The 24,381-nt window shown below is 38.4% G+C and overlaps 1 protein-coding gene across 11 annotated transcripts in view; it reads right to left on the reverse strand.

Moving 5' to 3' along the window:
• The window catches only part of LOC136058555 (poly(rC)-binding protein 3-like), a 480,047-nt gene that overhangs the window by 39,259 nt on the left and 416,407 nt on the right, over positions 1 to 24,381 (reverse strand). For 9 of the 11 annotated variants that reach the window (XM_065752105.1, XM_065752106.1, XM_065752098.1 and 6 more), the window contains 3 exons: positions 14,087 to 14,225; positions 1,715 to 1,738; positions 1,586 to 1,618 (listed from right to left, as the gene is read on the reverse strand). In XM_065752105.1, coding sequence (XP_065608177.1) covers positions 1,586 to 1,618; positions 1,715 to 1,738; positions 14,087 to 14,164 — 135 coding nt within the window. In that variant the 5' untranslated portion in view covers positions 14,165 to 14,225. The other 2 variants (XM_065752101.1, XM_065752103.1) reach the window with 2 other exon arrangements.

The raw sequence follows: 24,381 nt of genomic DNA on the forward strand, positions 1-24,381 counted from the left end.
CAGACTGGGGAGGTTTGTACTTCAGACTCAAATGTTTCTGTGACATTTCTCTGATAACAGAGGAAGTCAGCATAACATTTTGTTGTTGGCTTGCAACTTACCACATCTACCAGGGAAGTAAAAATAAGACTATGGTCTGTTTTTAAAGGAGGACTGGAGGAGTTAGTCATTTAAAAGAAAGACTGAGTTATCATCTCTTGGAAACACAGCTGTTACTCCTTGTTAGTAGTTAAGAGGCACAAAATTCCTTCTTATAAAACAAAGAAACAAACCGCTTGTGATTATGTGTAAGTGACAGTAGCTTTTCAGAAGAAAATTTGATATTTACCTTGAAAAACTGATCAGAAACTACAACACTTTTCTAAGATGTTTGACTCAGAAATCAGGAACACTTTCTAATGATAGTTTCCCCTGCATGCAGCAGCCAACTTAAACTCAAAGATATCTCCCTGTGATCATAATTAAAAATCAAACTAAAATGTGTTTAATCAACTCTCAGGGTTACACAGTACATTCAAAACTTTTTTTCAATTTTCCCCCCTTTTTTAAAAAAGTCTTAACAATTGTACTTATTTATAAAAACGTGAGTGAAATCTCTCATCATCAACAGAAGAGCTCTGAATTCAGTCAGCCTGAAAATGAACTCCCTGTTGTGTATGTTTAAAGATGTATCTCATAATTTTCTTCAGTACATGTATGGTAAGATTTTCCTGCCAGAGACCACCTATCAGTGTACAAAATAACAAAGCAATTGGCATAGTGAAGTACAGTGAAGATACCAGAACTAAACTGATTTTTTCTTGAGGCACCTTCTGTATATATTGCACTCCTGAAGTTTCAAGCAGAGGGATTTTTCTTTTGAATCCTGCTTTTAGCTGATGTTTCAAAGAAGGAAAATTACAAGGCTGTGCAGGTTAGATGTGCTGATGTGCAGGACACAGGTATAACTCTCTACAGACACTGCAGCTTGCTTCGGGGTAGGAAAAGAGGCCTACAACAACTGGGGAGACTAAAGTTTATGTTCTCCATTAGCTTCTCTGTGCTTGCAACCTTTTCAAAGGATGTGAATGGCTGGTGTGCTGGTCTACCCTGTCCAAGCACTGCTGCAAAATGAGGAACTAAGTCAAGCCTGTGCCTAGACATAGCAGAGGGATGCTTTGTCTTGTGAAATCCGGCTCCAGCTCTGCTGAAGGTTGTCTACCCCACACTTTATATAGCATCACTCTAAAGCTTGGTTTCAGATTATGGGAGCTTCCTGCTGGCAGGCCATGCTGCACACAGGCACAGTGCCGGCATGCTGGGGAAAGACACAGAGGTTTGGATGTACACAGTCACGCTGGCTAATCTGTTTGTGAGATAAGACAGCAGCAGGCACACTGCTATGGGAATGAAGGGTTCCAGACTGCTGCAGTCATAAGGAAGTGACATTAACAGCAGTGCTTAATTTAGGCCAGCACATTTGCACAGCACCACGTGTAACAGGGAGGTGATGCTCAGGGAGCTGCCCACTTGATGGCAGTGCCGTTCCATACACACCAATTTCCCTGGCAAGGAAGGGAAGTGAAGACATCAAGGCTCATCTTACCTCCTCCCGCATCTTCTTAACTGTCTCACCTTTCTGTTAAAGAAAGAGAAAAAGTTAGCCTAGGCTGATGAAGGGTACAGATATACAATATTTTGACATGACAATAAAGAGAGAAAGTAATTTCCTGACCTTTCCAATAATGCTTCCAACCTCCTGAAATGGAAAAGAAGATAGTGTAAGTGAACAATACGATTTGCTACAAAAGAACATTTGCTAAGTTCCTAAGCTATTTTGCTATTACTTATTTTAAACCTGGAATGTAAAGTGTAGCCTCGTTCCTTTGTTGCTGTACACAACTATGCCATGTTATATAGAAAAGGATGGACTAAAAATGCAACTCTGTACAGACTGTTCAAGAAAAATACATTTAACAGGAATTGATCTTGTGGTTACATGTTAATTCTGCTACTAAAACGTGGATAAATGCCTCAGAGGGTGAAATGTTAGAAAAAATAGTAGAACTTAGAAAAATTAACCGAGAAAATGGGATACGATGTATGCATCAAAATAATTGTTGATCTCCCTGGGGGTAGGCACTTACCTTCTTCTCACCACTTAATAGCTAGTGTTGAATTTCCATGCCACCAAGTGGTATTGCTTGAACACCTGGTGGCCTGTTTTAATCTCCCCATTAAGCACTTAGAGAACAGTAATTGCTAATCACTTTTCAGGGTTTGGGGAATTGCTGCTGGACTCCCACAATCTTCCACAAAGGGACAGAAAATACTGAGAAATGTCACCATGCACACACAATAGGGGAGTGATTTGGCAGTTCTGGCAACATCCCAAAGGTTAAAAATTTGGCGCATAAAAGCAACAGGTAGCAAAAATAAAGCTAATACACTAAAATGAATAGTTTGGACACGTTACATCAGTCACACAGTGGTGACATCAAACTGTAAATCATCTGATGAAGGAGAGAGCAGTTAAAAGAAAACAGACTCCCCTCCTATATTCAGACTGTGAAATACACTTCCACAGTTAAAAGTCTGTCTCACTTGGCTGATCTGTCCTAACACAAGCTTCAGCCTGGAGAAGTGTCACGGTTTCTCTAAATGCAACTCCAAATGCACTACATGATGTTATGATATGGAATACCAATACAAAAAATCATAAAACCATGACAAGAAGGCTCTGGGGAGACCTGAGAGTGGCCTTTCAGTATCTAAAGGGAGTTGTAAGAAGAAGGGGACAGACTCTTTAGCACAGTCTGTTGTGACAAGGGGAAATGCTTTCGAACTGAAGAAGGGGAGATTTGGAATGGATATAAGGAAGAATAAGGATGGTGAAGCACTGGCACAGGTTGCCCAGAGATGTAGTACATGCTCTGTCCTTGGAGATACGTCAGGTTGATGGGGCTCTGAGCACCCTGATCGAGCTGCAGATGTCCCTGCTCATTGCAGGGGAGTTGGACTAGATGACCTCAGATTCTTTCATGCTGTGATTCACGATCAGTCATACTCCCACTCCTCACCATCTATATACTTAAGTCTGACTCACCCTGAAACACAGTCACAAGAGTAAGATTTAAGAAACTGTCCTCTGCTGCTCTACCCAGCAATGGACAGTATCACTTGATGAAGCAGTACTAACTTCACCCTGCAGTACTTGTCCCCATGCACTGCTCTTGAGAGTGCTATTCCTCACCACTAGGTTATTTATAAGCTTATAATATGAAGTTGTTTGTGTTTCTGATTCCTCATAAAGGCTTTCCATGAGAAGATGACCTACTTCAGTGAAGAACTTTGACCTCTGGTTTCTTTGCATTCTCGGCAAGTCTTCAGGTAAAATCAAACTGGGGCTAGCCATCAGTGCACTGATAACAACACTACTTGGAGTAGCCCAGCCAGGCTGAAAGAAAGGGCTGAGAGAAACTTCCAAGGTTATGACAAAGTCAGTGTGAAGTCCCACACTTGGGAAGGAACAAGCCCATGCAGCAGGACAGGCTGGGCAGCAGCTTGCTACACAGTGGCTTCATAGGAAAAGACTTAAGGCTCCAGATGCACAACCCAAGTGTGAGTCAGCAGTGTGCCCTTGCAGCAGAGAAGGACACCAAATGCTGGGCTGTACTAGTACCAGTGTAGTCAGCAGGCCATAGTTAGTTTCTCCAGCCTTCTCCCTGGGCTTGTGAGACAACGCCTAGAGGACTGCGTATGGTTTGAAGCTCCTGGTGCAAGACAAGCAAGGACATACTGAAGCAAACCCAGTGCAGGGCCACTCTAGCACAGGACACATGAGAAGTGCATTTATTCACCCCTAGGAACAGACAACTTGGGGTAACTTACCACTGCATACAACGAGAGAAAGCATGAAAACTAGAGCCAAACTTCAGCAAAAGTTGAAACAAACCAGTTGCAACATTAAATTCCAACTTAACATAAGGAAAACTTTTTTTCCTTCTTTTTTTTTTTTCTACCATGAGGGTGTCTGGACATTGGATCAGGTGCCCAAAAGTGTCCAAATCCACACTGGGCAGGGGACTCAGCAACTTGTTCCAATAGGATCTGCTTGACTCAGAAGGTCAGACTGGAGACTTTTAGGTCTCCAACATGCACCTGTCATTTTTCAAGTATGGCCTTCTCTCTACATACATCCAATGCCTAACCGCAGCCACAAAGTTTCTTAGCTCAGCCAGGCCACTTTCCATGCTTTCTTTCAAATTTTACTTTTTCTGCTTCCTGTTTCCCTCTTTTATTTCCATTCTTACTTAGCTTCCAGGATGGGATTCTTCTCTCTGGTACATGATGGCCAGAGAGCAGAAATTGTTGAGGAAGTCATTGCAAATTTTACAGAGGTATCTGCTATGCAAATGCACAGTTTTTCTGTCTTGATCTACACAGTCCACCACACATCACAGAATGACTGTGCTTGCTAAAGCTTCCTATGCTGACTTGGGACTGCAAGGTGTCTGTAGATACGTGCATTCCAGGCAAAGAACTGCTATCTGCAGTAGTTTGAGTGACTTATCCTGCATCTAAACTGTGCAGGGTCGGTTCAGACTACCTCGTTAGCATTCTGGGTAGGATCTCTAGCGAGGTGTAATACTTTCGTTAGCAGTGACAAATTTGGGATGACTATTTCATAAGATACTTAAGTCCATACTATTTTTTCAGACTATCACTGTAACGGGGTAAGAGGGGACAGATGGACATGTATAACCTTCAGTGACGGGAACCTGTCATGTCTATTAAGTTCCAACTCCTGCATTCAGCAGATCTACCGTGAATATTTATTTCTGTCTTCTCAATCGAAGGCTTCAGAAATAATTTATTGTGTAAAACAGATTCCCAAGAAGCAGAAGTTTTTTGCTGTGGGTGAGCGTACTACATTTTGATTGCTAAGGATGAACAATTGTATTTCAGTCTGCCTCATCTTTTTTTTACATCTGAAGTTTCATTAGAAGCTATAGGCCTCATCTTGAATCTGCAAAGCTCTGTTGGAATATGAAATCTGGCCCAATCTACCCAATTAATTTGGGTGTCACGGACAGACGCAGTTCTTTCAGAAATGTATGAATGTGACATGGCAACAGGAAAAGATATTTTAGCTTTGGAAACAGAAAAACAATACTGTGTTTGTAACCCCGGTAATAATAAATAAACCTGCATTTCAAACAAAGAAATTGGAAGCACAACACATCAGGATTCTCAAGCTACTTACTTCACTGAGGTCTGTGAGCATTTTGCTGCTGATTTCAGTGGGGACAAGAATTCTACCTGAGCAAATATCTCCTAGTTTACTGCTAAAGAGTACAAGCTATCAAATAACTGAATGAATGCACAGTGTGAATCCCACTGAAAAAATATTCCAGTGAGATGTCTGACCAGTTCCTCAGATCATGCTAGAAAATGTCACTGTAACTCTATGGAGTACTTCAAACCTTTGTCTCATCAAAGGGATAATTTCAGATTTATTTTGCAAGGTGGCAGTTCCATAGTATTGTGGAAAGCACCATCCATTCCCTGTGCTGCTGCTCCCTTTGAGTTGTGATTCTGCTGGAAAATCTGAGGAAGAGGGAAACACTAACTTCACATAGGTATTCTTAAACTTCCCAAAATTTTGAATTCGTAGAAATTACTCCAAAGAAAATAAATTATAAAGCTATTCTAACCTGGTTGCTTTAGCCATTTTTGGGCTTTTTGCTCTTTCTAGGAAAGCTCCCACAAATACTGATGATAATGGATTATGTTTTTAATTATGATGAGAAAACTTCTTCTGTCACAGATTAAATCAGAAAATTCTTTACGCCTATATTTATTATATTTAGTTATTTATGCTACTTCATCAAACTTTTAATATGTCTTTATACAGATCAATGTTTGTTTCATATGGATTCTTCTGCCACCCTAAATTACATTTAGTGCTTTGTAAAATATCTACTACCATTTTTATGATACTCAAGCTTTGTCAATTATACTTTCTATCCAAAGTTACTTTGAAGTCCTTATTTTACCCAGAAAATGTTTCTAAATTTGCCATATGATCAAACTGTGCTGCAGTTGTCAGCTCAGACAGAATAGATGTCTGTCACTACATTAGTCTGTAAAAGTTCTAGTGTAGTCACAGCTACAGTCCCTCTACAGTCAACAGTGAGAGATAATGGAGGAAGCTTCATTCCCAAACAAGAGTGCATCTGCAGTGGAGGAAGCCTAGACTAACAAGAACATACCTGAAGTCTGGTAAGATGAGTCCCACATTCGATATCAGACAGTGTGACTGAGTCACCATGGATATACTAGCTTACTAGAATATGTTAATAACTCTTGCATTATTTGTTAATTCACATGTATGGGGCGACTTTTACTCTTAATAGGTGCTTGGGGGAGAGGTGGGTCCACAGCAGAGCAGAAAACCATTCCTGCAGTTTGTTCACCACCTGTGGTACTTTGAGTACTGGGCAGCCCTAGCAGAACAAAAGGTGGCAGCTGTGAGCCACAGCTTTCACAGGACACTTGGTGATGCAAATGGCTAAAGAAAGATTTAAAACATGCTGCAGGAGAAAGTTATTTCCAAATCAATTATCCAGTGTGCTTTCCAAATAGCAAGAGAAACAAATTAGTCATGTTAAGAAAATAGGAGGCTTAACAAATGCTGACAAAATTTGGTATCAACATAAACCTCTTGTTTGTGTGAAATTCCATCATTTTTCTAAGTGTATGGCTCATCTAATATTTACTGTGGCCTAGGAAATCAAAATAAAATGTCTATGTATTCCACGACTTTATAAAAACACAGATTTCAATTAAAGCTGCTTCTGCTATCAGTACTATGGGGTGAATGGAACACTAACCTCAGAGCAGCCTTGAGATGCAGCACATCTTAAAGGAAAACATCTTCACGAAGCAATAAAAAAACATACTTTTTTATCCCAAAGCATCTGCCAATTCATAGATCACACCCTAATCCTATAATTCACTCACGCATTGCTTCAATGGCATGTCCACCTGCCTTCTACAAGCAAGGATAAGGTAGAACCAATAAGCTCGGGCTCTATAAACAGAAAAGCCTGTTAGGAAAGCACTGTAGAAATACAGCCTTCCCCTGAAGGGATACACATTTGTCACAACACAAAGAGGGATCCTGTCAATAGCAAACAACACTGCACCAACAAAATATTGTAGAGCAGCAGCAACTGTCTTTCTATCACCCATAAGGAGGCATAACATAATAGCCTCACTCTTCCTCCTTGGATTGTTCTGAGAACACAGTTGTAAAAATTATAGAGTGCGCGAAGATACAGCATGGAGTGTCTGGATGTTGTACTAAGGGGCACAGTTTAGTGCAGAAATATCGGTGGTAGGTGGATGGTTGGACTGGATGATCTTTGAGGTCTTTTCCAACCTTGGTGATTCTATAATTCTATGACAGAAGATCACAAGAATATGTTCCATTATGTTCTGAGCATTTTTCACAGACTGAAAAAAAAAGCCTTAGACAGTTTTGGGAAACATGATGTATAACACGTCTACCTCGGGGAACAAATGGTTGCCTCAAATAAACTGAGAGCCTTACTTGTGTTTTGGGATTATGTGGGATTAACCTCACTGAAACAGGAGATGTCATGTTACTAGGTGATGCTTCAACAGTCACTGTCTGCTGCTAACTGCCCTAATTAGGTAAGACACCATAGGCAAAGTCCTTACTAAGAGAGATCTCATGCTATCAGATGTAGTGTTTGAGAAAAGGTTCAAATAATGTCATTTCTGATGGAAATGCTGCTATTATGATTCTCCTACATGTCCACTTTTTTATTTTTTCATCTGACAATAACATAAAATTTCTCACTTAATTTTCATAGCAGACAGATAATTGATTTGCATTCAACTTCACAACTTACCTCCCCAAAACACCCCCAAATCAAAGCCCACTTCTGTCCCTTCACATTGTCCCTCCATTGGCCATGCTGAAACACCAGCAGTGAATAGTGTGGAAGCATTCTGCAGTCTCACCCTGTTGCAGGTGTGGACTGATAAGGAGATTCCATTTAAAAGAAGTAGGAAATTCAGCTACAGAGATGGTTTTGGGGAACATATAGTGACCAGGGGCTCTGGGAAAATACCACCGTCCTTTCTATTGATTTTTCTAGCCTAGTGAAAACAAAAAGAAACTTTCAGTGTTCCCAAGAACCCCACTAACAAGAGATCTATCTTGTGCTGTGTATTTGCACATGGGGTTTTGTTCCATGACCACAGCTCTTAGGTACTGCAGTAATGGCAACGAACAAAGCAAGAACTATAATAGCAGTAAGTGGGACAGTCAATCCTCATAATACCCTGACAGTGATCGTGGAAATTGGAAACAGAACAAACATTGGCTTGGTTGGCATTTCATAGCTTGGATTAAATTACTGGGAAAATTATCCTTAAAGATACTTTGTTTTATGCTGAATTTTAATAAGTAAAAAAAAATAATAAAAAAAAGAAAAGAAGAAAAAAGGGAAATAGTAGCAATTCCTGTGCTTCCTTTACTAGCCTTTAAGAGGTCAATTAAGTGGCCGCTAAAAGAAAACCCTGATGATATTACTGTACTGTCTATACAAACAAAAGTGAAAGTGTTCTCCATGATTTTACTGTGTCTATATCTGAGCTATTGTAAGAAAACACCTTAATGAGTGGATATTTATATTTTTTCTTGTAAAAAATCTATATACAGCATCATAAAATAATTAGCAATGTATATAAAAGTTACCTCTTGAAAACAGAAGCAAGTCTGCTGTAATAAGTCCTTCCAGTCCCCCTAAGCACCCAGTGATCCTGCTGAAAACACTAGGAGACAAAGTTGCTCAGCAAATCTAAAGTGCAGCTGCAGGTACTGAAAGTTTAGTGCCTAAAAATCAAGACAGTCATAGGATTTTTTCCACCCCTGAATATTTGACTGCAGGTACATCTTCCTAACTCATGACTGCTGAAGCTATGAAAAACCTATCAATAAGTAAATGCTGTAAGGGAAAGAAAAGCTCTGTACGGTCATCGTATTTTTTCTCCATCAAATCAGGTTATACATGTTACATAGTGTTACACAGTACATGTGTTACTTGTCCCCAGGTATGTTTAAAATCCAGAATCTCATTAAAAAAAAAAAAAAAAAAAAAAAAAAAAACCCAAAACCCTCAATACCATGACTTTCTATTTTAATTCCCTTATTATGATTTGTTTTCAAAAATATATTTTATCCCATTATTTCCAGCCAGAAGCAGCACTTACATCATTCAAAATAATGGCACTTCATTACTTTTATTTATTCTCTTGAAGTATTTTTGAGAATGTCTGAACAAAGCTTATGATTTCCAGATTTCTCCCTCTCACTGAACATGTATCTTCTAAATTACCTTCTCCCCTTAATTGCCTCATCTCTTCAATTTACACCTCTCAGTATCTGGCAAGAGTCCTACTTCCCTTCCAGTTCTATCTTTCCTTCTCCATCCTGTCTATAAATTATTTCCTTATTTCTAACTCATCAGACTTCATTAATAAACTTTGTTTTCTATTTCTGAGCTCTTTGTATTTTCTCTAAAACCTCCCCCAAACTCAACTCAACATATTCTAATTTGCTTTCTTGCAGACTTCACTGTACCCACTATAGTTTTGTAGCCACGTACCTTTTCACAGTGCCACTGGAAATAATATATTTTTTCTCCTGGCGGTTTGTATTCAAGGGAGGTAACAAAGACTCCTGCACCACTACTATGATACATAAGCCAAAGTCAGTTCATGGCCCTGATGCCCTTTCCATGCTGGCACATTTGAGTATTTTCTTACAGCCCAGCTCATGCATCCAAAATTTCCATCCATGAAGATTTTTTTCCTGAAATTTAACACTTCTTTACCAGCACAGTCTCTTTTCCATCTACATCTAAAATTAACTCCTAATGGTGAGTCTCCAGGGTCTTAATCAGATGGTCAGTACTGGCTGTGTACAAATGCAAACCAGAAAAAATCCAAAAAATCATGTAATTTTTACTGTAGACGTCAGGTCAGAAGTTATGTTGGGAGAGATCTGTGGGCAAGCAATAATATTCCATAATCTTCCAGCCTTGTTACTACTGGCAAGAAAGAAAAATCAACCAATGGCAAATCACTGAACTAAAAAAAAATATATGCAAAAGGTGAGCAAAGAATGATAAGGGAGAAACAGAGCTCCCTCAAAGAACCTATAGCACGTGGAGAGTTAAAAGAAGATTAATTTTGACAAAAACAATAAAGAAAGAAAAAGTGAAGCTTTTCTTTTGAAGCCTGAGCTCTGCCTTTCCTTACAGAGGGATCTGATAGCTGAGGACTGTTTGCACACGAATACATATACACTCAAAATCTGTGATCCAGAAAGCCCTTCCAAAGTGTTGACCTGGTGCCATTTTTGCTTTTGCTGGAATCAGAAGTCTTAGAAAACTCTAGCCCTGTCCCGACATTCTACTTCTAAAGCCAATAGAGGTGATAACATACCCATACCTACTCAAGTTTCTGCCCTACAGAGTGATTTTACTTGTTGAACTACAAGAAACAGTGGGAATCAGATGGGAAATGCAGAAGTGGCACCAAGTAAACAGCCCTAGACTATATTCACCATTCTTCTCTATTGAAATATATGAAACATTTTTAGCCCTTAATGTGGTACATCTTTCTCATCAATAAGAGATGAAAATGCGTCTCTGCATTATTTAACAAACTCTACATATCTACCTCCTGCACATACTTCAAAAGTCTCCTTAGTTCCTGCACTGAGGTAACTCATCAAAAATGTCTTGAGCAGCAGAAGCTGTAGTGCAATTGCAACTTTATTCATTTTTGTCTAAACTATACTTAAAAGTCTCCTCGGAAAGCTACTGTGGCAGGTCACAAAATCACAGAATCATAGGGGTTGGAAGGGACCGCAAGAGATCATCGAGTCTGACCCCCCTGCCAAAGCAGGTTCCCTATACCAGGTCCAGACAGCCTGCTTCCCTCTTCACACATCGAAATAAGAAGTTCTTCAAACAAAGACAATTGCTTCTCTGCAGATGTGAGGAGCAACTTCTTCTCTTGTATCATACTCCCTAAAAACCTCTCCTCTACTACTTTGTTCCTTGTGAGAAAGCCTGAGAAATGTTTTGTTGCTTCCGGTTTCTCTTCAAGGCTGCCCAACTATGGAAATTACACCTTTCACCTTACTTACACCAGCATACTCTGAAGTCAGTCCTGGCTCAGGAGAACACCTCTCATATTAGGCCCCAGAAGTCAAGATGGCTCCTCTCTGCTTTCCTTTTGCTTTACTGTTTGTTGTTGTTTCTAAATATGCTGACTCTTTCATTCAGTAACTTCTTGTAGAGGTCTCTCCATTCATACAAATCCTGATTTTTCTGTCTGTAGCTACACTACCCTGAGAGAACTTAACGACATAATTATGATGTCCATACTTGACTATAATGCCCATGTACAAATCACATGGAAAGAACATATGAACATTTCCTAATTCTGCAGGGTTTGTAGTTGAGATAACTGAGCATAATTGTGTAAATTATGAACTTTCCAGGGAAAGGAATGCAGATGTCACAAAGCACGCAGACCTTTCACCATGCGAAGGTTCACCAGTACCAGAGATTTAGAGACAGAATTAAAGTTAGTGGGGAGAGAACCTGGTATTTCCATGAAATGCACTAAAAAAATAACATTTTTTTAATATTTCCTTTAATTCAGTTTGCTACTATTATTTTTAAAATTACCCATTTAATTCCCCTCTCTTCTTTAAAGTTATGACCAGTTACTTTCAGCACAAGCTCAGCCTCAGTTAATTGTTTTGTCTAGAAATACTAATTAGATATCAGCAATTTCCAACAGTGTTACCACAGAAAATCTTAAAGAAGAGCAAAGCAGCATGTTTCTTCTTGTTTTTTCAGAAGAACATACAGCTTTCAGAGCAACCTTCTCATATCAAATTCTTATTGACTCAGATATCTTTCATTCCTCAATATCAGCATTTTTAAATCACAGAAATTATATCGCAGAAACCATAAGGTCTTGACTTTTATCACCAAAATAAATCCTGATTTAATGTGCACTTTGCAATTTTTAGGTACAATTGGACATGATTAGAGCATACTGGAGTTAATGGTATACCCATTGTGCCTTGTTAGCTGAGGATGCATAGTATACTCCCACTCCGACTTTGAATTTCAAAGCTTTTATGGGTCTAATTTAAACCCCTGGGGCTAACCATGCACTGAAGATTTGACACACAACATCCAATGCTGTTAAAAGTGATTGCGTACACAGTCAGCTATATTTAACACAGAAAATTAGTTTCTAATTTCTTTCTCATTAACGTATCCATTGTTTTCATGAAATACAATACCGCCAAACCACAAAACAAGAGAAGTTCAGCACACATCTTATCTAAAACGTTCTGAAAAATAACAGATACTTGATTTTTGCTTTAATGACATGACTCTGAAAGAGGCAGAGCTGTCTGGCAGCGACTAATAAAAATAATTTCTAAGCACGCAGGAGTGTGACTGAAGCTAGTAGGTTACACCCACCAGGATGTGGATGCATTCACACACTTTTCTGGTCTGGGACCAGAACCCAGTACAACTGACCCCTAGGAACTATTTTTGGGTGCAGACATGTGCACAGGTTTTCAGTGGGTGCAGTAAAAGAGAATATTATTAATTTTTTTTTTCTTTGACAGATCCCTTTTTAAGATGCAGATTTTACATACAAGATGCCTGCCTGAAGATGAGTATTTTGGGGGGAAAATATCAACCAAAAAGGTAGGACTGTTTCAGAGAAAACATAACTTGATCTATAATACTATCATTGTATTTTTTTTTTGTTTGCTTTTAATTTGAAAACTTAAGTTGTCCCCTCTCATATTTCCCATTGTTTCCATAAGTAAAATATATAAGGAAATAACTTAATCTCCTATTTATGTGGGTTCATGAAATAGGTTGGAAATGTACCTTGCTTTCAAAATGTACATATATTTTTACCTTCTAAATTAAATTCCTGAAGTAAAACTAGATTTTAGATTTACATATACAAATCTGATCTGCTGAATAATATACACATACATTCACTGTCCTTTATTAAGAGAGAGACAAAATCATCTGCTTTATATAGCATTCATTCCTTAAACCAAACATGCTTGGTGTGGCTGATATTAATGATACAAAGAAACCAGTGAAATGCGTTTTTTAATTAAAAGCTCATTTTGTGATCTGATAATGTGCAATAAACAGCTATCAGACTGTTAAGTCTGATAATACTGAATTGGCACGTTGTGGCACAGATTTCACACTTATCTGTGTGTTTAAGCACTGTGCTGGACAGAAATGAAATTACAGTCAACCTTCCAAAACAAACCCACAGGGGACCTGGACAAATGCTTGTTATATTGAGGGTTCACTCTAATAAGATGCTACATCAGAGTAACGAAGAGGTATTCCATTCGAATTCAATAGGAATATTCAGTAATTCTGTGACAATTACTCCACACAAATCAATGTTGTAATATCTTAAAAAAAAACCCTGTGAAGTCCAGCAAATGAAGAGAAAGACGAGCTGTATGCAGGTCGCTCCCATGCAAAGATTTGACTAATTTGGCTAATTACCCATAGAAGAACTCATTTTTGCCACCAGAACTGCTCAAAACAGGTTTGTCACAAGCAAGGCTTTTTCCAGTGAACTTAAAATCTTAGAATATTTTGAGTTGGAAGGGACCTTTAAAGGTCACCTGGTCCAACTCAACTGCAATGAACAGGGATATCCACAGCTAGATCAGGTTGCTCAGAGCCCCATCCAGCCTGACCTTGAACCCCTACCCGTTTCTGCCTCCAAGAACTGGGCTGCAGAGCATTATTACATATAACAACCTGAAAGAAAGGGAGTGATTTTTTGGGTCACAGTAATGGTGCTTTTGACTCTACCTAGAAGAGGAGGGACAGAGCTCTGCCAATGTTACTGCCAGCCTCTGATGCCACACACTCATTCAACAAACAAGCAAAAGATATAGCCACAGGAAACGCTTCACCTTGCCGTGCATGAGAAGGCGTATGGTAAGTGTGACATTGAGACCTCCTTCCGACATCTTTGAGTCCTTCGGGTTCATCCTGGCCTTCTATCTTCAATACTTGGAAACAGCTTTGTTGTTTTCTTTTCACTTAATCAGCCTACAGACAGGGAAGGGAAAAAAGTACAATTGAGTGTCCAAAGCTACTCTGAACTGATAATATGTCGTACAAACCAATTAACATTCCTCTCTCTGATTTGCTGGACAGCTGAAAAGGCTCTTTTGATTATTATCCTTCCCCTACCATCTCTCTCCAGCCATATACCAATTACATGATACATTCCCTTCAGAAACGTTAAAAACACTCTTTCATTGTTCCAAGACTGAAAGTGCAGAGCACAGCAAAGGGAAATACAGTGTCTTCTCAACAGCACTTTCCCTCTGTTACCCTTTGTGGCATGTATGTGCCATATATAAATGCACTTTTACATGTGCCTGGCACTACGTTCATTTCTCTCCCTTTCTGTCTCTGTTAAAATTCTGTTTGCTCTTGCAGGAGAGAGATTTTTATTTTCTCTACAGCTGGAGAGAAATTAATTCTGAGCCTAAACACTGATCCCTACCAGCAACAGCAGATGACACATTATCAAAGACATCTGAGTAACAAAGAGCCACTTGCTGCTGTAAATCTGGGCACTGTCTCACTTTGTTTTTGTCTGCCAGGCCCAGGGATGGCTCAGTCCCTCCACAGCCACAATTTAGCTTCAGCTCTAAGTAGAAGGATGATGCTTCTTAATTCCTAATGACAAATTGCAGATTTTCTGTCATTTACAAAGTCATAGTTATCCTCAAATACTAATGAAAGCTGTAAAGGTTGGCCTTGAAAAGATAAACAAGATGCATTACAAATTTGTTAATGCAAGGACATTTATCAGTACAAACAACAAAGAGGGCAGGAAACAACATTACAAAAAGCAGGCAATTTCCACAGTAGAAGAGGCTTAGAGTTTTCCCATTTAATTTTGTCTTTTTCAGGCCTATATTACAGAGCATACAACCCATAAGTAGGCCACACATTTCAGTAACTGTCTCTTATTAATGACAATCCTGTCTATTAGCTTTGGATTTGAGGGATTACAAGAAGTTTTACTAGCCTGGGAATTCCCCTGAAAACTCAGGGTCTCACAGTTTCAACAAGTAATTAACCTACATCTTAATAACCACTAAGCACTGAGAAAAGCAAAGTCCATCTAGCTGAGCATGTCATCCATAAGAGAAGTGAACAGCAGATGCATGAAGAAAGACCATAAGAAACATGCGTGAGAGTGGTGAGGCACTGGAACAGACTGCCCAGGGAGGTGGTGGAGTCACCATCCCTGGAGGTATTCAAGAAATGTGTGAATGTGGCACTGAGGGATGTGGTTAGTGGGCATGGTGGGGATGGGTTGGTAGTTGGACTAAATATCTTAGTGGTCTTCTCCAACCTTAATGACTCTGTGACTCTACATATGGAGTCACCATGATAAACCTGAGACACCAGCAATCAGTGATTCAAGTCTTCCTGAGTGCAGGTATAACGAATAGCCACAGATGGATCAATTCTCAAGCAATTGGTCTGAATCCATACTCACAGTTACCAAAAGTTCTGTTCTCATAGATTAATTTTACCTGATTTTCCCTAACGCAGCATGGAATCACTGCATTTCTTATTGTTCACTCTCTAACCCAGACCACAGCCACTGAAATATACCCCACTTATTCTATATTTTGATGCCAACCACTTACATTATACATCATCTATCTGCATGGAGAGAAGTGGAAGGTAAGCAAAGTTCCTGAATTGGAAGGCAGTAAACTGAAAGAGCCTGGTCATGAATCTAATTCACCATGTTCAAACACTTTCTGCTTCTGCCCCTGCAAAACACAGGAGCACTTTTGTGTCTCTACAGTAGCACACATTTTGGAATGTACCCTGGACTGTACTGAAGCAAAATTGATCATCTGAGATCTCTAGAAACCTGCAGTACCTCAGGGTATGCCTGGACTGTTTCACCTGGTGGATGTGCTTCAAGTAGAAGTAAACCACTTAAGTTCTGCTGACCAACATTTTGTGATGAAGGTATGGTTGTGTCTCTGATGAAGTGCATTCCCAAGTGGGAAAATAATATTAGATTAGATACAAATTTACAATTGGAATGGCCATTTGCTAAGTTCTGTGATGCTACAGTAGTATGATGACATTGGGATTTTTTTCTTCCAGGAAATGCTTTCGGCAGAGAGTAGCATTTGCTCCCCAGTCTTGACCCTTTCCAGATTAAAACTATAAAACCCATTTTTTTTTAGCAAACAAATTTTGGGTTCTTTTTTAAAATGAGGTAAAAAGTAAAATATTGTTACAAATATTGTGGCCGGTTCCCTTTTTTTTTTTTTTTCCAGAATTTTGTCTTTGCCCCTCCTTCAAACACATTCAGACTCTGGCACCTGGTGCTGAGAAGCAGAACAGATTGTCTGGGGGAGGGCTGGGAGTGCATGTGCAAGCAGGGAGTCACGCAGCTGTGTGAGATACAGAGGGAATGAATTCAAGAGGGCAGCCTCACAGAACAAGGAAGAAATGCATGGCATCTGTACATATACGATGAAGAGAGAAGGGTCCTTTCTTTGCCATGTCATTTACAGCTGTCCTAGACATCCCCAGACTGAAATAAAATGCATTATTATTTACCTAATTTGTTAAAGCACTTCTTTTCTGCAGGCATCATCACAAACATGGACTGGTCCAGATCTCTGGGTGCAGGGAATTGACCAACCCAGCACAAGGAAGGGAATACTTCCCTCTACAAAGCCTTCTATCACCTAGCAATACACCCAAACCTACTGCTGACATATGTAAGCACATCATGAATATTTAATCAGTAAAATCATTTCCCTTTCCTTTGTAAAATCAGGATTTTGAACAATTTACTATGTTTCTGGCTTATGTATACCTTTGTGTGTGAGCTCTCCTTTCTGAAGCTCTGAGTGACAAGGTCCCACGGCTACTCCTGGGTCTTGAGAAAGTCTGTTACACTTTTCCTGACCCCAGAGGAAAGTCAAAGGACTTTACAGGTAATCAGAGAACACTGCACAGGCTCTTGCGGTTCAATTGCATGGCTAAATGTTCAGAGTGAGGTTATATGCAATTTACCCAGCATTCAACAGACAGACAGCAGTGACAGAAAAAGCTGACAGTATGCTCCCTCTGACCTCAGGATGCAGGATTCACCAAATCCAAAATCCAGTGCTCTGCATCTCCAGATAACAGGTAATAACAATCATATCCAGAAACTGAAGGAAAGTAAATTGCATTGGATGAGTCCCAACAAGCAGCAGATTTTTGCCTCCTACAAAGCTAAACGTGAACATCTGGAGACATTTCTACTGTGGTTTATCATGTAAAAAGTGAAAATTTCTCCGTAGGTAGAAATGTATTCAAATGTTTTAAAGATTCTGATAAAACAGACACTTGTTTCATGCAAATCTCTTTAACCTGTGCGTGTTTCTATACATTTTCAACATTTGTTATCCCAAGTTGGCATGTATGCTCATAATTCACTACCTAAGAGTCATTAATTTTCTCACATGGCTTTTCAAGTATTGCTGGTAGACTAAGAGATTAAAAAAGCAAGCAGTTAAGCCATGTTTTCCTCCAGTGACTACTCCAAAGACTGGAGTAGTTCCTCCATGACGTCACTGAATTAATATATGCTCCAGGGCAAAAGGGCAGTGACACAACACACTCAGAGGTTATGAGTACACACAGCAGAGGAAGTAGTATGAGATGTCTGCCAGAGGCCTAAGACGTGAGAAGTCAATGGAAAAGTCAACACCACGATCCACTTTCCTCCTAACACTCAAATAAGTTAATCCACATCCAAGAAAATATATGCCTGTAGTTATAATGTCTGCACAGTGTTGAAAATACTTCCTTTAATACTCCCATGTGGAAAAAAGAGACAAAGCTTCAGTTGGCTGGTGTGCATAGTACAGCGAGAGGAATCAATGTGAAATTAAGCATAATTTCAAAATATCCAAGGAATAAGCCTGCTTTGGTATATGAAATGTGGATCATGCAGTTGTTAACCTGAGCTTGTCAAAAGACAAAACTGGTAAAAGCAACCAGCACAGCATTCACTGTGCTAAAGCCTTCGAAGGGACTCTTGAACTTAATAGTGTTGTTTCATAATCATCAGTAGAAAGATGCAAATGTGAAGAAAGCAAGGAAGAATCTAAATATATAATTAAAAAGCAGCAATTCCAGCTGTTTCACTGGAAGATATTTAAACAGAGAAAAGAATGGGTGAAAATACAGTGACATTCAGCAGAAGCTATATCTATTTTAAATGAGGACACAAACATTTTCATCTAGCTCCTATGTTTCAATTGGTTTAGAAGAAAACTAAAATAAAGGAAAACATAAAAATGTCAGTTCACTCACAATACATATGTCATTTCAGCAGTATATGGAACCATCCCAAAGAAGGGGTAGCTAAGCACATGATCAATCCTTAGGGATGGGAAGCAGGAAGAGGGACCAGCTATATTAGGAGACTAAGTAACCTGAAGATGAACAGAAAGAATTATCACGAGCAAGTAATACAGTGATGCTATGGAGACAATAGCTAAAAGTTTGGCTTATTTAGCAAGAACACATTTAAAAAAAAAAAGAGGAAAAATTAAGTCATTATAAAAAAATAAGATAGTAAGAATGAACAAGAGACCAGAGAAAATCAAACCATGGGGAGCCATGAAAGGCTGTACCTAAGTTCTCTTGATCAGAACTCTCCCTTGAGGAGGGAGACCTCCCAGGAATTGGAAGAACCACTGCCAGAGAGCATGATGAGAAGAATGGACCTGCACTTTCAGCAGAGGAGAGGTCTTCAGGGACATATTTATGCTACTTACACAATTTTATCCTTTCATTTAACGTGAAGGGAATATAGGAAAGGAGAAGGTGACTGAAGTAAATGGGAGAAAATTACTACAGGGCAAGAACTGATGGCATTATCAATAAAAATTTACTCATTTATCCATATATCTAAGGTTTTAACATAAAAATAAGCTGACACACACTAAAAATTATCTTGTCAAATGAAGAAATAATTACTTTGCTTTCATTTTCGTTTCTATGTTAAGCAGCTACCTTCTCTGGTTTGTCACTTGAAAGTAGCATTTCTGGATGCCAAAGGACTAAACAGTGTAATTATAAAAAAAAAAAAAAAAAAAAAAAAAAGCAAAACTTTAAACAACAACTGAGCATCCAAACCCAAAGTAAAATCACAAGCAAAGCCAACACCAATCATACTGTTTTATTTTGAGGATATTCTTTTCAGAAATATTGGAAAGTAGTAACTATCACCGTCTGTTTATGCTCTCAGTTGCAGTACAAAAAAGGAAGACTGGATGTTTGCTAAATGCACACTTCTCAGTTTATATATCAATTGAAGGATAAAGACATCTGGTGTTACAAAACCATACTGTTATGAGGTTACTAAGAACAAAAAGCTCACAGGATGCCCACAATAACAAAACAGTCATAACAACAACTCTTCAAATGATTTCTCTCTCAATAATAACTATTTGGAAAAGGAGAAAATATGCCTTAAAGCACTTCGGCTTTCTACAGAAATTATACTGATTAAGAAACAATAGCTAAGGAAGCAGGTGCAGCATCAACCTTTCTACCTTGCCTGCTCCATCTCCCAAATTACTGAACAGAACTGTATGCAAAGGAATGAGATTATATATTTTATTCACAACCTTATCATTTATATCCCAAAATAGATTTAATGTTAATCTCTGACTTCTTAATGAGGTGAACAAGATCTACAGAACTTGACTCCATTAAATCATCATATCATAGCCCAATTAAGTAAGTTGATATTGCTGATTATTTTAAAACTCTCTATACTTCTGATCTGCTAAGCTCAGTAGTTATTACAGATACCTGGAAATGTTAGAATCACCAAATACATGTGAAATTTATAAGGAAATAATAGATTGAGAAAAACAGCACAACTTTTATATACAAAATATAAAACTGGCAAAGCTCCAGGATTGTTGTCTTTCCAGTGTAATTTTATGAAGTATTTAAACAGGTACTCTTCTTTTTTTTTTCTTGAGGAACACTGTTAACGCTATTTAGTCACAGGAATAAATTATATTATCTATAGAAGAAACTGTCTTTGTGTCCTCCCTGAAATGTGAGAAGCTTTTACCCTACAGGACTAATATGTTTATTTCTCATTTTCTGAAGATCACCACCAAATATCAAACAATCACTGAAGAGAAGTACAAGTTTAGAGACAGACAGATTTCTGTTCTTAACTGATATATGTTCAGTTTCTGAACTTGACATATGAAACCCCCATTCTTTAAACTGATGACTTTTGCTCATATACTTCAGCCAATGGCGCTGCATATTTGCTTTTTGATTTATTTAAAAGAAATGAGCAGCAACATTTTTATTTACTCTTTCACTTATAGCATTTTCTCTGAAGTAAATAATAGAGAATAATGAATTTTTAGGAAGAAAGCTCACAAAAACACCACATTGACTATTGTATTGTTATGAATTATTATGATTATTATGATTCAATTATGATTAATTACCTATCTAAAATCAATTAATATAAAATTATGATGTTGTATCATAAATAGACAGCTACATATTGACAAAATATAGAAAATCATCCCTTCAGAAAACATCATATGCTCATCAGGCAATAAATGCTATCAAGTGTGCATGGAAATCAAGTCTCAGGAAATCTAGAGAAGCTGCACAATGGCCTTCAGCAAACAAAACAGATCGAGGATACAAAGGGAAACTTCCTGAGTGACTTCCAAGTTATGGAAAATGCAATGATTCTTTTCCCAGTTATATTTTCCACCTTTCTAACTCTTATTTCTCCCCCTGTAATTATTCCAGAAATTATTACTTTGACAAGAATAAAGAGTACCTTAACAGTTTGCTGTGAAATGGAATCACAGAATCATAGAATGGCCTGGGTTGAAAAGGACCTCAAAAATCATCTGATTTCAATCCCCCTGCCATGGGTAGAGCTGCCAACCACTAGCCCAGGCTGTCCAGAGCCACATCCAGACTTGCCTTGAATGCCTCCAGGGATGGGGCATCCACAACCTCTCTGGGCAACCTGTTCTAGTGCATCACCACCCTCTGAGTGAAAGACTTCCTTCTAACATCTAATGCAAATCTCCCCTGTCTTAGTTTCAAACCATTCCTCCTTGTCCTATCACTATCAACCCATGTAAATAGTCCTTCCTCTTCCTGTTTATATGAACCCTTCAAGTACTGGAAGGCCACAATGAGGTCTCCCAGAAGCATTCTCTTCTCCATGCTAAACAAGCCCAGTTCCTTCAACCATTCTTCATAGGAGAGATGCTCCAGACCTCTGATCATTTTAGTGGCCCTCCTCTGGACCTGTTCCAAGAGCTCTGTGTCTTGTGCTGGGGGCCCCAGGCCTGGACAAAGTACTCCAGATGGGGCCTCACAAGAGCTGAGTAGAGGGGGACAATCGCCCCCTTTTCCCAGCTGGCAACCTTTTTTAATTCAGTCCAGGTTAAAGTTGTCCTTCCAGGCTGCAAGCGTGCACTGCTGGCTCATGACCAGCTTCTCATCACCAGGACCACCAAGTCCTTCTCTGCAGGGCTGCTCTCTAGGAGTTCTTCCCCCAGTCTATGTGAATACCTGGGATAGCCCTGGCCCAAGTACAACACCTTGCACTTGGCTTTGTTGAAACTCACTAGGTTCACATGGGCCCACTTCTCCAGCCTGTCCAGGTCCCTCTGGATGGCTTCCTTTCCCCCCAGTGTATAAACTGCTCCGCTCAGCTCAATGTCACCTGCAAATCTGCTTGCAAACTTGCACTCATTCCATCATATGTGTCATTGATAAAGATGTTGAAGAGAGGATTTTATTACTAAATTAAAGAAAAAAAAACCAAACAGAAAACAAAACTACACAACAGTGTGCATGGCAATACTTGGAACAGATCATTCGGTACACACAAAAAATCCATCCAGCTAACATGGCTAGCAGCTCTCATAGACAGAATCCGTTACCATAGCCTCATGAAACTTCTCCACATATGGGAAAGTTGGGGCCATGTTAATACAGGGAACCCACCATAAATTATTCTGAACAAATATTTTCTAGGACGATTCATAGTGAGTTCAGGATGGACCAGAAAGTGCTTTTTTCTTTTTTGTAATGGCATTGAATGCAATTAACTGTGAGCTTTATCATGTACTTGGCAGTTCTCAAGATCAGGGAAGACAATATACACATATGGTAGACCGGCTATCTACTACAGATTATTTTCTAATCATAGCTTTGAGAACAAAATCAGCTTTACCTGCCACTTTATCCTCTGGCTCCAAAACCCTTAAGTTCAGCTTTTTTTTTTCCTCTTTCTTTTCCCCTTACATTTTTTTTTCAGGTTTTAAATAGCAATTTTGCTTTATGTGGTTATATGTAAATAGTCCAACTTAGCTGCATAAATCTTTTTATGCAACCAGACATAATAAAGAAATGCATTTGTCATAGTGAAGGTGGGAAAAACAGCACATTCTTACATTCTATCATATAACAAAAGATTTTGAGTCTGCATTACTCTTGAAAAAAAAAAAACAACAAATCACCACCATGTATGGTGAATGTGTGTTATATTTGTCAAATTATCTCAGTTCCCTAAAGTCAAATACATGACTTTGACATTTTATAAATGCAATCATCTTTTGATTTCAGAAATAATGTTTCAGTTATAAATTTACCTCCATTTAACTCACAGCAAATAGGAAAACCAGTAATGTTCTGGAGCAAACAAATTTTGTTTGTTGATTTAAAAAAATAACTGTACTTATTCTCAAAGAATAGAGAAATTGTTCATGTGGTCTACTTCCAAGATATTTTCAGTGGGTAAAGTTTACAAATGCACATATAATACGAGAGTATTAAGAAAAGTGCGATTTTTAAAAATACAGCTTTATATTTAGCAAAAATAGTCTCACACACACAATGAAGAATTATAACTTTCTTTGCAAGAAGAATTCTGATAATTCCTCATTGATCAAAGGAAGAAAAAAATCCCAAACCAGTAGAATATTTCAAGAAATAGGAGAGCTTCTTTAATAGGAAATGTTGACCCCTTATGTATCTTTCTACTATTCACAGAATAAACAGATATTTAAATATATTTGTATTCCTATAATCATGTCAATGTTCAAATTATATCCACCTTAGAAATACGTATTTGTCAAACCTATTTGTAAATTAAAAGTTTTGTATACTTATCTTGTTTGATGAATCACTCAGTTGTTTCACTCAATCAAATACAAAACACGTTAGGGAAAATAAGCTAATAGTAATAATACATTTCACCTTGTTAAGTAGAAAAATGTTATATATTGATATAATTGAATCTCTAACACAAACAAGCAAAAAAGTCACTTCTGTAATCACCTTAATTATGTTATTTACAAAGCTGTGATTTGAAAATCCATTCAAGATCTCTAGATGAATAAATAAATATCCATTAAAAGAAAAAAAGCATCTTAGGGAGGGAAGAAGATGAGCTCCCACTGCTCTGTCACAAGGGAATTGATGCCATTCTCTGCACTGTGAGTCAAAGGACCACTTCTGGGACCCCACGTTCATGCCTGCTTAAGGCAAGTACAAATTGGGAATTCTTAGCAAGAGAAATTGGTCCAACAGGAACACAGTCCTAGCAGATGCAAATACAGGCTGAGTGCTGTTGAAGACTGTCATTCACAAGGGTAGAAAGAAAAACGAAAACCAGTGTTGCAATGCCCTGTAAGTTTGCTGGAATTTTTGTCATCAAAAGTCATGCTCGCAAAATGAATATTCAGTTTGCCTATCACTAGTAATTAGTAAAGAATTATAGCATTACAAGAATTACACTGTGAAGCCCAAGACTGTGCAGTGGGAATGAAAATCAGGAAGTTCACAGCACTTTATTTAAAAACTGGTTTAAGAAGAGTGGAAAAAATGATTAAAATAAAATAACATAAAATAAAATACAATCAAAACAATCAATCAGCCCACAACAAATGGCTTTATGGACAGTCAACACTCAGAGTAAAGAGCCAAATACATGCCAAGATTTAAGCCACCTACCTAAATCAATATCTTTGTCACTGATATAAACAAGGAGAACCTCAAAAACTCAAAAAGCAAAAAGAAAGTACTTTTGCATAAAGTGCTAGTTTGCTTCACAATGCCACAGATCTGAAACACTTCA

This window comes from Cyrtonyx montezumae, unplaced genomic scaffold (assembly GCF_038088225.1).
Source record: "Cyrtonyx montezumae isolate F1298 unplaced genomic scaffold, pur_monq_1.0 scaffold_8, whole genome shotgun sequence".
Taxonomy (NCBI): Eukaryota; Metazoa; Chordata; class Aves; order Galliformes; family Odontophoridae; genus Cyrtonyx; species Cyrtonyx montezumae.